Source organism: Stegostoma tigrinum, chromosome 2, assembly GCF_030684315.1.
Source record: "Stegostoma tigrinum isolate sSteTig4 chromosome 2, sSteTig4.hap1, whole genome shotgun sequence".
NCBI lineage: Eukaryota > Metazoa > Chordata > Chondrichthyes > Orectolobiformes > Stegostomatidae > Stegostoma > Stegostoma tigrinum.
The window spans coordinates 115,111,093-115,124,851 of NC_081355.1; the positions used below are offsets into that span (position 1 = coordinate 115,111,093).

Genomic DNA, 13,759 nt, shown 5'->3' on the forward strand with positions numbered 1-13,759 from the left:
AAAAATGGAGCAATTAAAAGTGCTGCCTATTGCCTTTGCCCACACAGGGCTGCTTACATATGGAAATATGTACTTTAGGTTCTTTTTTCAAAATTCTTTGCAAATGGGCCACACATGCTCACCCCATTTCTAACAGATTCAGAGTGACTTAGCCAATGGCATTTAAATGCACCATTAATAACCACTTGAGAAAAGATCCTTAAAAAGGTTTTTCGGGGCAATTATTTTGTGACAATCAAACAGCAAGATTGTTCATTCAGGCTCAAATAAAAACCTCCAAGCTAGAGCTTCTCTGTGCAGGAGACTGACTCATGGCTTAGGATTTCCCATAACTGATGAGTTACAAAGCAGGGTGCCCTTTTGGACCTCATCATACTGGCAGCATTTAAAGGAGACCTGAACTGGAAAAAATGGTTCAAGCTTCCAAAACCTGGCTCTGAGCCATGTCATGGCCACTCCAACTATACACCTGATTCAGGTGAAAGTTGAAAATCTCCTTCAATAAAATCAGTTGCCATTTCATTTGATTCCAATATATCTCCTGATAATTTATGAACACCATAAGCCCACTGACTTTCCTGTGACGTTTGTAAATCAATGTCCTTGTTTAGCTGCATTTCAGAATTAACTTGCACCATTATATCATACTTTTGCAAATTGGACATTCAGTGATTGTGAAAAGTACATTAAAAACTTACTGATCATAGGGCAAGAGCAAGCCACTCAACCTGTCACAACTCCCCTACCATTCAATGATATCATGGCTGATTTTATGCTTCCTGCCTACTTCTGATGACCTTTCAAGTCCTCTTGCTCTTCAAGAATCTGTTTAAAAATATTCAAAAAGGTTCAACTTCTGCCATCTTGTGAGGAAAAAAGTTTCAAAGATTCACAAACTTCAGAAAAATTCTCATCTGCTGTAAATAGTTCACCCTTTACTTTTAAACAGGTGCTATTTAAAGGCAAGTCCTTTTATCTTCTTTTAGTATGAAATCTTTGAGGGCAGAGCTACAAGCTTACTGTAAAAACAAGTGCCTCTGATTACTAACACTTCTTAAAAGTCACTGTAACAGCTATTTTACGTAACTATCTTTCACTATAACTTTAAACTTAAGTTTTTAGTTCGTACCTTGACTATATACAATTTTTAGCTGGCCAATTCAAAAGATAGAATATATCCATTTTATGAGTGATATAATTTTGTATAGTTGTAACTATAAGCATTTTGTCTCACTTACAAAATATGTAACAGAGGTACAATTTGAGGAATAAACTATACAATGCAAATGTCATTTGTTTAATCCGTAAGTTTTGTACCAAAATCACCAATTTATAGAGACATCGCAAAATTCAATTTGTACTCAGTTGTGAGCTGTATTTTTAACTTAAATAGCAAAGATGTTCAGACTCTTCTGCAAAACTAAGATAAACTCAATTCAAGTGAGATAAAATCCATCAAGCAATCTAACTTATGATGGATTCACTAGTACATCATTGGCTGTTCCAAAGTTACTGGCATATGGACAATGTAAACATGACTCATATTGGCATTGCTACTTTTAAACAGCAACATATACTGAAAGATGATTTTGGCCCTTTGCGGGCTAAGGTGCTCATATGTACACCATATGAGTCACTGAAGCCATTTCTTGTTGCTGCCCTGTATATAACTTGTCATCTATTTGAGCAACATAATTAAATAATTGAAAACATAAGCATTACTGTGGCTGCAGCACCTTAGAAAATGTCTCAAAGTATTAAAAAGGGTCATTTTATGGCACTACAACTACAGCTGATGTTACAGAACTGTCTTAGAAAACAAATTCCCTTTGTAAATCTGGAGCTAGATGACTACAAAAGGATTGCATTTACCTATTAGCTACAGTCATCTATCCATTATCAGTCACATACATGCATAAAGCATCATCAGACTTGATCCACTGAGAGAGTGTAACAAAGGGGGCAGCCCTCATCTTTGCACTAGGTTGACGGCTAAAGTTGTAATATCAGTGTCATTCAATCAGAATATCACTGTGGGAGGGATAAAACTGTTACTATTTTACTTCAAGAACAACAGAATTAATCAGTTTGTCTGCAGTCAGCTTCAAATTTTAGTAGCTAATTAAAGCAATCTGTAAATATACCATTGATAATGGGAACTGCAGATGCTGGAGAATCCAAGATAATAAACTGTGAAGCTGGATGAACACAGCAGGCCAAGCAGCACCTCAGGAGCACAAAAGCTGACGTTTCGGGCCTAGACCTTGCTCTGATGAAGGGTCTAGGCCCGAAACGTCAGCTTTTGTGCTCCTGAGATGCTGCTTGGCCTGCTGTGTTCATCCAGCTTCACACTTTATTATCTTGTAAATATACCATTATGAGTTTCACTAAATAATCCATACATAACTTCATTATGTTTTATACAGAGATGTTTATTTTGGTTCCACGAGTCTCATAATTCAGACTCATTGAATAGATCACAGAGGTTTTGGTTGTTCAGTTTCCATCCCCATCACACGGAATTCAGATTCCATTTGGATAACATTGATGTGAATTCAGTTTCAAACATTTAGCATTTACATAATGGAGACAATCTGGGTAAATGTATCAACAGCAAGAATTTACACCAAACTGTGCAAAGCAAGAAAAATCACAGACATGCCATCATGACATAAGAATCTATTAATGACAGCGCATAATAATTCAGATCCTTTCCAGGCATATTAATTAGGACACAGTGAAGCAAATTTTGGATCAATCTGGAATGGTGATATAGATCATTTTAATTCCAAACTGATTGAAGTTGAGGGAATTCATAACATTAGCACAATGCCTTTGATTCAGATCAACTGTCAATTCAGATTGAATCTTAATTTACAATGTCGGTGAATATGGGGTTTTAGCAGTAGAACAATCCTGAGAGAAGCACCATTATTTCGTCACTGTTCTAATCCTCCTTTTCTTTGATCACCTCTCCATGAAGCACCTTCCTCCTTTGACGTAGCATGTGGAAATACAGTTGTGGAAAAACTTCATTGCAAATAAATTTGCGAAGAGAAAAAAAAATTAGATTAAAGAGATGCAAACTCCATAAAAAGTTATTGGTCATTATTGAAACTTGATATATTTATTCACTTTACTCATATCTGATTAAAGAATCCATTGAGGCCGTGCAGGGCACAAAATTTACGCAATGTTAGCCATATCATTTTAAAGTCTGTTTGCTTAATCATGTACAAAGGCTAGGCTAATGTAGCCCACAATGCTTAACAAATTTCTATAATGATATCTTGTACACTAGCAAATTTACAAGCTAAGCACAGCCTCCTTTTAACAATGCATAATTAAAAAGGCATCACTTGTGTGGGACCATGGAGCCATATAAATACATATTGTCACAATCTTGTGTAACCTATTGGAGGTGACGGAGCTGGTTCACTCAATCACCTAAAGCAACGAATTTCCAAATACTGTATATATATTATATGCCATTATTATTATAGAAAGGAAAGCATAAGTTATGTTAAAATGAGTCTAGAGGAGGAGAGGAAACAAAAAGACCCATTGACAGAATAATTTTGGAGTATTATAAATGCAGTCAAAGATATGGCAGTTGAGTTGAACTTAAGAGATAGTAGGAACTGCAGATACTGAAGAATCTGAGATAACAATTTAAGCTCTGCTTGAACTCTGGTGGCAGTTGCCCATATGGGACGCACTACACACAGCAAATTGTCTTGCCCTCTGCAGCATGAAATTCTCAAGCCTCACCTCAATTCTTGATTAAAACCAGTAGAGTAATGTCTGACCGATGGGTAGGAGTGAAATTTCAACCGTAAGCAATAGGACTAACAGTTTCTGGTACTCAGGGAAGTGGTTGGAATGGAATTGGGAGGGCATAGCAACCAAGGAAGCATTCCTTCTCCACAAACAGAAGAAAATTTCAAAAAAGGTAAGACGACTTCCTCATAAAGATGACAGTTTAAAATTGAGTTGGGTTGTGAGATGAAAGCATTGGATTTGACTGTATTTGAAGAAGAATCCCATTATTTTCCAGCAGGACAATCAATGCAGCTAAATTTCTGTAGCCACTTTTATTCCCAACAACCTAGTCTGCCAGTATGGCGGAGTTATAATTATTCCCTGTTTTAAAATTGTTTTTAATTGTGTGGTCACTTGCAAGGAAGAGGAAGCGGATAACAAAGGACACAATATTCTAGGGTTTAGTCCTCAGCTGGAGTATTATGTGCAATTCTGGATGCCACACTACAAGAAAAATGCAAATGCTGCAGAGTATACACAGAAGAGGTTTACAAGAGTAGCTTCAACGGCATCAGTTATTAGGAAAGATTGGAAAAGTTTGGACTATTTTCTTCAAGAGGAGAAGACAGAAGCCCAAGCAAAGATTTTCATGAGCGTTCTGGACATAGTGAATAGAGAGAAATGTTCCTACCTGTAAATGGATTGACAAGCAGGGACCATAGTTTTTAAGAAGCAAAATGGAAGGGGAGGAAAAAATGTTTTCATAGTGACTAGTTAGGGTCTGGCATGTATTACCTGTAAATGCAGTGGAGACAGGTTCAATTGAGGTTTTTGAGTAGGCATTGGATGGCCATTTAACTAGAAACAGACTGCAACATTAAAGGGAGTTCGCAGGAGATCAGCATCAAATCAAAATGCCAAGAGAGCTGATGCAGACATGATAGGTCAAACAGGTTCTTTCTGCATTGTAACAATGCTGTGGTTCCGAGCGATCATAAGACCGTAAGATACAGGAACAGACTTGTGCCATTCAGATCTTTGAGTTCACTCCACCATGGCTGATATGTTTCTCAATTCCATTCTCCTGCCTTCTCCCCATAACCTTTCATCCCCTTACAAATCAAGAATCTACCTATCTCCATCTTAAATACACTCAATGACTTGACCTCCACAGCTGTCTGCAGCAAAGAGTTCCACAGATTCACCATCCTCTGGTTGAAGAATCTCTTCCTCATTGCAATTCTGAAGGGTCATCGCTTCACTCTGAGGCTGTGACCTCAAATCCTAACCTCCCCTACTAGTGGAAACATCTTCTCTACGTCCACACTTCCCGCACCTCTCAGTGTTGTGTAAGTTTCAAACTGATGCCCCCTCATCCTTCTAAATGCCATTAAGTACAGACCCAGGCTCCTCAAGTCCTCCCTCATATGACAAGCCCTTCAACCCCAGGATCATTCTTGTTAACCTCCTCTGGACCTCCGACTCCAATGCCACTATATCCTTCCTTACAAATGAGCCTTTAAAACAGCTCACCATATACCAAATGTAGTTTGACCAAAGCCTTATGCAGCCTCAGCATATATCCCTTCTCTTATTATCTATCCCTCTTGGTTAGGAAGGTGAAGGCATTGTTGGCATTCCTTTGACTGGCTGAACCTGATATTAACCTGAAAAAGAATTCTGAACATGAACTCCCGTCTCTTTGCACATCGGATTTCCGAAGCCCTTTCCTGTTTAGAAAATATTCTATAACCCTACTCATCCTACCAAATCGTATAATCTCATACCTTCCCACATTGCATTCCATCTACCACATCTTAATACAGTGACCTAGCATGTTCAAGTCCTTCTGCAGCTTTCCCCTTCCCTGACACTTCCTGTTCCTTCCATTGTCTTTGTGCCATCTGCAAACTTAGGGGTAATACCCTCAGTTCCTTCATCCAGATCAATAACAAATAATGTGAATAGTTGTCGCCCCAGAACTTAGCTAGTCACTGGCAGCCATCCTGAAAAAGACTTTAACCCTACTCTGTTTTCTGCCAGTCAGCCAAACCTCTGTCCATGCTAGTACCTTGCCCCTAACACCACGGGCTCTCATTATTGAGCAGCCTCTTTTGCAGCACCTTGTCAAAGGCCTTCTGGAAATCCACATGGGTCACGTCCACTGGCTTCTCCTCATCTAACTTATTTGTTACCTCCTCAAAGAATTTAACAGATTTGTCAGGCATGACCTCCCTTTCTGACGAAGCCATGCTGACTCGGCATTATTTTACAAAACACAAACTAACCCCCCCACCCCCCGACCCAGGTTCTCAATGGCCGTTACACTTACCTCAGCCCACTGACTCTCTGGAAGTTTTGGTACAAGTTATTGGTATCTTCCAATGAGAAAACTGATGCAAAACTATCTACTCAGTTCTTTAGCCATTTCATTGCTTTCCAATGCTACTTCTCCAGCCTCATTTTCCAGTGGTCTAAAATCCACTTTCATCTCCTCCCTTTTGGTTATCCAAAAAAGCCCTTGCTATTTTTTATAACCAGCAAGTTTACTCTCATATTTCATCTTCTCTCCCCTTATTGCATTTTTCAGTTATCAACTGCTGGTTTTAGAAAGCTTCCCATTTTCTCCCCTTTGGTCCAGGAACTCCCCACCTATGTCTGTGACACCATCCACGCCCTCCACGTCCTCCAGGACTTCCAATTCCCTGGCCCCCAACACCTCATTTTCACCATGTACGTCCAGTCCCTATATACCTGTATTCCTCATGCACACGGCCTCAAGGCCCTCCGCTTCTTCCTGTCCTGCAGGCCTGGCCAATCCCCCTCCACCGACACCCTCATCCGCCTAGCAGAACTCGTCCTCACCCTCAACAACTTCTCTTTCGATTCCTCCCACTTCCTACAGACAAAGGGGGTGGCCATGGGTACCCACATGGGCCCAAGCTATGCCTGCCTCTTTGTAGGTTACGTGGAACAGTCCCTCTTCCGCACCTACACAGGCCCCAAACCCTACCTCTTCCTCCGTAACAATGATGACTGTATCGACGCCGCCTCTTGCTCCCCAGAGGAGCTTGAACAGTTCATCCACTTTACCAACACCTTCCACCCCAACCTCAAGTTCACCTGGGCCATCTCCAACACATCCCTCACCTTCCTGGACCTCTCAGTCTCCATCTCAGGTAACCAGCTAGAAAATGATGTCCATTTCAAGCCTACTGACTCCCACAGCTACCTAGAATACACCTCCTCCCACCCACCCTTCTGCAAAAATACCATCCCCATTCCCAATTCCACCACTGCATCTTCTCCCAGGATGAGGCATTCTACTCCCGCACATCCCAGATGTCCAAGTTCTTCAAGGACCGCAACTTTCTCCCCGCAGTGCCCTTGACCACGTCTCCCGCATTTCCCGCAACACATCCCTCACACCCCGCCCTGCCACAACTGCCCCCAGAGGATCCCTCTCGTTCTCACATACCACCCCACCAACCTCCTGATACAACATATCATCCTCCGACACTTCCGCCGTCTACAATCTGACCCCACCACCCAAGCTATTTTTCCATCTCCACCCTTGTCTGCCTTCCGGAGAGACCACTCTCTCCGCAACTCCCTTCTCCGCTCCACACTCCCCTCCAGCCCCACCACACCCGGCACCTTCCCCTACAACCACAGGAAGTGCTACACTTGCCCCCACACCTCCTCCCTCACCCCTATCCCAGGCCCCAGGATGACCTTCCATATCAAGCAGATGTTCACCTGCACATCTGCCAATGTGGTATATTGTATCCATTGCACCCGGTGTGGCTTCCTCTACACTGGGGAAACCAAGCAGAGGCTTGGGGACCGCTTTGCAGAACACCTCCGCTCGGTTCACAACAAACACTTGCACCTCCAAGTCGCGAACCATTTCAACTCCCCCTCCCATTCCTCAGATGACATGTCCATCACAGGCCTCCTGCAGTTCCACAACGATGCCACCCGAAGGTTGCAGGAACAGCAACTGATATTCCGCTTGGGAACCCTGCAGCCCAATGGTATTAATGTGGACTTCAGAAGCTTCAAATTCTCCCCTCCCCCCACTGCATCACAAAACCAGCCCAGCCTGTCTCTGCTTCCCTAAACTGTTCTTCCTGTCACCCATCCCCTCCTCCCACCTCAGGCCGCACCTCCATTTCTTACCTACCACCTCATCCTGGCTCCTTGACCTGTCCATCTTCCCTGGGCTGACTTATCCCCTCCCTACCTCCTCACCTATACTCTCCTCTCTCCCTCTCTTCTTTTCTCTCCATCTTCGGTCCACCTCCCCCTCTCTCCCTATTTATTCCCGTTCCCTCTCCCCATTCCCCTCTCTGATGAAGAGTCTAGGCCCAAAACGTCAGCTTTTGTGCTCCTGAGATGCTGCTTGGCCTGCTGTGTTCATCCAGCTCCACACTTTTTTGTCTTGGATTCTCCAGCGTCTGCAGTTTCCATTATCACTTTAACAGGATGCTGCCTGGACTAGAGGCTTGTCTTGAGGAGAGGTTGACTGAGCTCGGATTTTTCTCTCTGGAGAGAAGGAGGAAGAGAGGTGACCTGATCGAGGTGTACAAGGTAACGAGAGGCATGGATAGAGTTGATAGCCAGAGACGTTTCCCCAGAGCAGGATTGGCTGCCACGAGGGGTCATAGTTTTAAGGTGTTAGGAGGAAGGTATAGAGGAGACATCAGAGGGAGGTTCTTCACCCAGAGAGTTGCGAGCGCATGGAATACTTTGCCAGTGGAAGTCGTGGAAGCAGAGTCATTACTGGCATTTAAGCTACTGCTGGACATGCACATGGACAGCGGTGAATTGAGGGGAATGTAGGTTAGGTTATTTTATTTTTCGATTAGGATTATTCCACAGCACAACATTATGGGCTGAAGGGCCTGTACTGTGCTGTACTTTTCTATGTTCTATGTTCTATGAATCTGATACGAGGAATTAAGAGGGCTAAGAGGGGACATGAGATATTGCTGGTAAACATGTTTAAGGAAAATCCTAAAGCCTTTTATTCATATATAAAAAGCAAGAGGGTAACTTGAGAAAGGATTGACCTAGTTAAGGACAAAGAAGAAAAGTTATGCATTGAGTCAGAGAAAATGGGTGACATTCTTAATGAGTACTTTGCATTGGTATTCACCAAGGAGAGGGACATGGCAGATGTTGAGGTTAGGGATAGATGTTTGCTTACTCTAGGTCAAGCTGACATAAGGGGGGAGGAAGTGTTGGGTATCCTAAAAGACATTAAGGTGGACAAGTCCCCAGGTCCAGATGGGATCTATCCCAGGTTACTGAGGGAAGCGAGAGAGGAAATAGCCAGGGCCTTAACAGATATCTTTGCAGCATCCTCAGACATGGGTGAGGTCCCGGAGGACTGGAGACTTGCTAATGTTGTCGCCTTGTTTAAGGGTAGCAAGGATAATCCAGGTAATCATCAACCGGTACGCCTGACGTCAGTGGTGGGGAAGCTGCTGGAGAAGATGCCGAGGGATAGGATCTATTCCCATTTGGAAGAAAATGGGCTTATCAGTGGTAGGCAACATGATTTTGTGCAGGGAATGTCATGTCTTACCAACTTAATAGAATCTTTGACGATGTGACAAAGTTGATTGATGAGGGTAAGGCTGTGGATGTCATATACATGGACTTCAGTAAGGTGTTTGATAAGGTTCCCCTTGGCAGGTTGATGGAGCAAGTGAAGTCACATGGGGTCCAGGGTGTGCTAGCTAGATGGATAAAAAAAAACTGGCTAGGCAACAGGAGACAGAGAGTAGTAGTGGAAGGGAGTTTCTCAAAATGGAGACCTGTGACCAGTGGTATTCCACAAGGATCTGTGCTGGGACCACTGTTATTTGTGATATATGTAAATGATTTGAAGGAAGGTATAGGTGGTCTGATTAGCAAGTTTGCAGATGACACTAAGATTGGTGGAGGAGCAGATAGTGAAGGGGACTGTCAGAGGTTACAGCAGAATATAGATTGGAGAGTTGGGCAAATAAATAGGCAGATGGAGTTCAATCCGGGCAAATGCGAGGTGATGCATTTTGGAAGATCTAATTCAAGGGCAAACTATACAGCAAATGGAAAAGTCCTCAGGAAAATTGATGCACAGAGAGATCTGGGTGTTCAGGTCCATTGTTCCCTGAAGGTGGTAATGCAGGTCAATCGGGTGGTCAAGAAGGCATACAGCATGCTTTCTTGCATTGGACAGGGTATTGAGTAGAGCTGGCAGGTCTTGTTACAGTTGTATAAGACTTTGGTTTGGCCATATTTAGAGTACTGTGTACAGTTCTGTTTGTCACATTACCAAAAGGATGTGGATGCTTTGGAGAGGGTGCATAGGAGGTTCACCAGGATGTTGCCTGGTATGGAGGGTGCTAACTATGAAGAAAGGTTGAGTAGATTGTGATTATTTACATCAAAAAGACAGAGATTGAGGGGGGACCTGATTGAGGTCTACAAAATCATGAGAGGTATAGACAAGGTGGATAGCAAGAAGCTTTTTCCCCCCCCAGAGTGGGGGGCTCAATTACTAGGGGTTATGAGTTCAAAGTGAGAGGAGTAAAGTTTAAGGGAGATATGCATGGAAAGTTCTTTACACAGAGGGTAGTGGGTGCATGGAAACCGTTGCCAGCGGAGGTGGTAGATGCAGACACATTAGTGTCTTTTAAGATGTATCTGGACAGGTACATGAATGGGCAGGGAGCAAAGGGATACAGACCCTTAGAAAATAGATGACAGGTTTAGACTGAGGATCTCCATCAGCGCAGGCTTGGAGGGCTGAAGGCCTGTTCCGTGCTGTAATTTTTTTTGTAGTTTTCTTTGTTCTCCCTCTCAAACTGCAGAATGAATTCTATCACATTGTGGTCACTATCCCCTAAGGGGTCTTTTGCCTTCAGCTTCTTAATCAAGGATATCTCATCACACATCATCAAATTCAGAACTGTCTGTTCCCTAGTGGGCTCAATCTTTTCCAAATAAACCTTCTCGTAGAATTCTATGAATTCCTTTTCTTGAGATCCGCCACTAACCTGATTTCCCCAGTCCACCTGTATATTGAAACTCTGCCATAATTATTGTCATCGTGTCTCTTACATGCGTTTTTCATCTCCTGACTTGCTTTCTTCCCCACATCCTGACTACTGCTGGGATGTCTGTACATGACTCCCATCACGGTCTTTATTCATTTGTGGATTCTCCACTCTACCCACATAGATTCTATGACTTCATACTGTTAATTACTTATTGCTACTGATTTAATCTCATTTCTTACTAATAAGGCTACTCCACCCCCTCTTCTCATCTGCCTGTTCTTTCAATATGATGCGCATCCTTGGATATTTAATTCCCAGTCCCGATTCAATTGCAGCCACATCTTTGATACCCACGCATCATAACTGCCAACTTCAAACTGAGCTAGCAGTTCATTAATCTTGCTTTGTATACTGTATGCATTTAAGTGCAACACCATCAGGTCTGCATTGACTGCCCTCCTTCTTATAGCTGTTCCCTATCTGTTATGCCTGAAGTTAGATCCCGAACCTTCCCACACTCTGTCCTACTACTTGCTCTGGAAACTTTAAGCTCTGCTGAGCACCAAACCCTACTTAAGAGTTTCCATAATTTTCCATGCAACTGAACCTGCTTCCCCCTCCCAATATTTAGTTTGAAGGCCTGTCTAAGCCCTAGTTATGAAATTCATAAGGTCTCTGTTGCCAGCATAATTATTGGAACCAAACATCATATTGGTTTCTTGCAGAGTACAAAGCAATAAGTTAATTGTGCAAAAGAGTTGACTCATGCCTGTTATAGGAATTCTCAGGTCTACTGAAATGTGTTGACCCAACATGGAACCTAAATCCAAATGTCAGATTTTTATTTGATTTTGAGCAATAGAATTTACTCATGCAATATCCATGTTTCTTTCATTAACTGTATAGAGGAAAACAATGCAAACAACAACTAGTACTATCAACTAGAATGTAAACTCCATTACAGAAACTTTGCAATAATACGATCTATGTAGCTAATGGCCGTGCAAATTAGGTGGCTGCAACCATATTTCAAGCAAAACAAAATCACCATTGAAAAGTTTTTGTTTAGATGAAAATTTTGCCACTTTAAGTAAATAACATAATTTCATGTACCATCAATTGTGTCAAAAGAGATTTCAAGTATTTATAGTTGCTCATGCTTGTGGATTCTTTCAACTGTGTCTGATTTTGAACCCTTCCTTATCTCGACTACAAAAACAGAGTTGCTGGAAAAGCCCAACAGGTCTGGCAGCATCGGTGAAGGAAAATAAAGTTAGCCTTTCGTGTCCAGTGACCCTTCCCCCCTTTATCTAGATTAATTCAGCACACACATGGAAAAATTAGTAAAACATGAATATTTGCTCAAACAAAAAACTTTTGTAAAATTAACGCTGCATTTTTCTCCCATTAAAGTTCCCATAAATCAATAGAATGTACTTACGTGGTATATATGCTATCATTACAATGATAAGACAAGTGTAGTAGTCAAAAGAGACATTGAACTTATTTGGAAGTCTCAGAGAATACATGCCAGATTTCTTTACGAAAGGCAGGGCACCATAAATTGTAAGAAGTTCACCAACGACACCAATCGGATACAGGATGATGAAGAAGTTGTATCTGCAAACAGAAACAATTTAAAAATTATCACAGATGTTGAAAATCGACAAAAATTACTGCAGAATAATAACAATGTTTAAAAAAGGAGATTTTAGAAAGTTTAAAGCAGAAAATCTTTCATTAATTTGCTTCAGATTGTGCAATACTTATATTTGAATACATTTGTTCAGTATAATCCACAATTATGCAATTTTACAATCTATAATTTATAAAATTAAGCAGATGTTCAGGTACACATCATTACAAGGTAGGTTGCAATAACCAGGTGCTGGACGGGGCTTAATAATAGGCTTATAAAATCTTGGCCTGCCTTCAAACCCATCCAAAACTGATGGGTGGATTAAGGTGGTCAGGGTCCAATGTGAACAAGTTTCAATAATCACAACCACATCCTAGCAGGTATGCATGGCAAAAGCAAATATTCAACGTTAACAGCAATGTCATTCAGATTGACCTCAGGATGATCAGGCCAAGAAACAGAAATATATGTCATGGAATGCTAAAGCTGGGCTTCAGTCACACTGTTGAAGCAATGTTACTGGAACTTTACCCCGGATGCAGCCATGTGATGATTGACCAAAACGTGTGTTTGATGCTGCATCAAATAACGGAAATTAAACATATTCCATTCCAAAGCATTCATGCCCTTCAGCTTGGGAAACAGCATAATAAAGTCTTACACATGAAAAAAAAAGACCGAACAGGAACTGGACTTTACAAGATGCATATTAAAACCAGGACGTATTACTTCAATAGTGAAGAATACCTGCACGTGTCTCCAGACCCACAACAATGTGGTTAACTCTCAACTTACCTCTGGGCAATTGGGCTTTGGCAATAAATACTGGCATGGCCAGTGACATCCATGTCCTGTGAATGAACAAAAAAAACTTCCTCTGACCTGTCTCCAGTGCATTTACATCCTTCCTTAAATAAGGAGATCAAAACTGCATTCAGTATTAGAGACATGGCTTTACCAATTCCTTGCATAACATCCTTATTTTGTGTTAAATTTCTCTTAAATAAAATATTCTATTCTATTAGCCTTAATTACTTGCAGTACCTGTATACTATTTTTTTTTTGCTGAGGAGTGGCAGATGGAGTTTAATTCAGATAAATGTGGCTTTCTGCTTTTTGGAAAGGCAAATCAGGGTAGAGTCCTGGGGAGTGTTACTGAACAAAGAGATCTTGGAGTGCAGGTTCATAGTTGAAAATGGAGTCTCAGAGAAAGGATAGTGAAGGCAGCTTATGGTATGCTTGACTTTATTCGTCAATGCATTGAGTATAGGAGATGGGCGGTCACGTTGCTGCAGAGGACAAT

The 13,759-nt window shown here is 41.8% G+C and overlaps 1 protein-coding gene across 3 annotated transcripts in view; it reads right to left on the reverse strand.

The window, feature by feature from the left end:
• Window positions 1–2,411: 2,411 nt before the first annotated feature.
• The window catches only part of hacd1 (3-hydroxyacyl-CoA dehydratase 1), a 61,260-nt gene continuing 49,912 nt past the window's right edge, over window positions 2,412–13,759 (reverse strand). The window contains exons 6-8 of one of the 3 annotated variants that reach the window (XM_059638712.1): window positions 13,252–13,364; window positions 12,259–12,437; window positions 2,412–3,030 (exon numbers count right to left, since the gene is read on the reverse strand). In XM_059638712.1, the coding sequence (XP_059494695.1) occupies window positions 2,948–3,030; window positions 12,259–12,437; window positions 13,252–13,364 (375 nt within the window). In that variant the 3' untranslated portion in view covers window positions 2,412–2,947. The remainder of the gene's footprint in view (window positions 3,031–12,258; window positions 12,438–13,251; window positions 13,365–13,759) is intronic. The other 2 variants (XM_048547699.2, XM_048547718.2) reach the window with 2 other exon arrangements.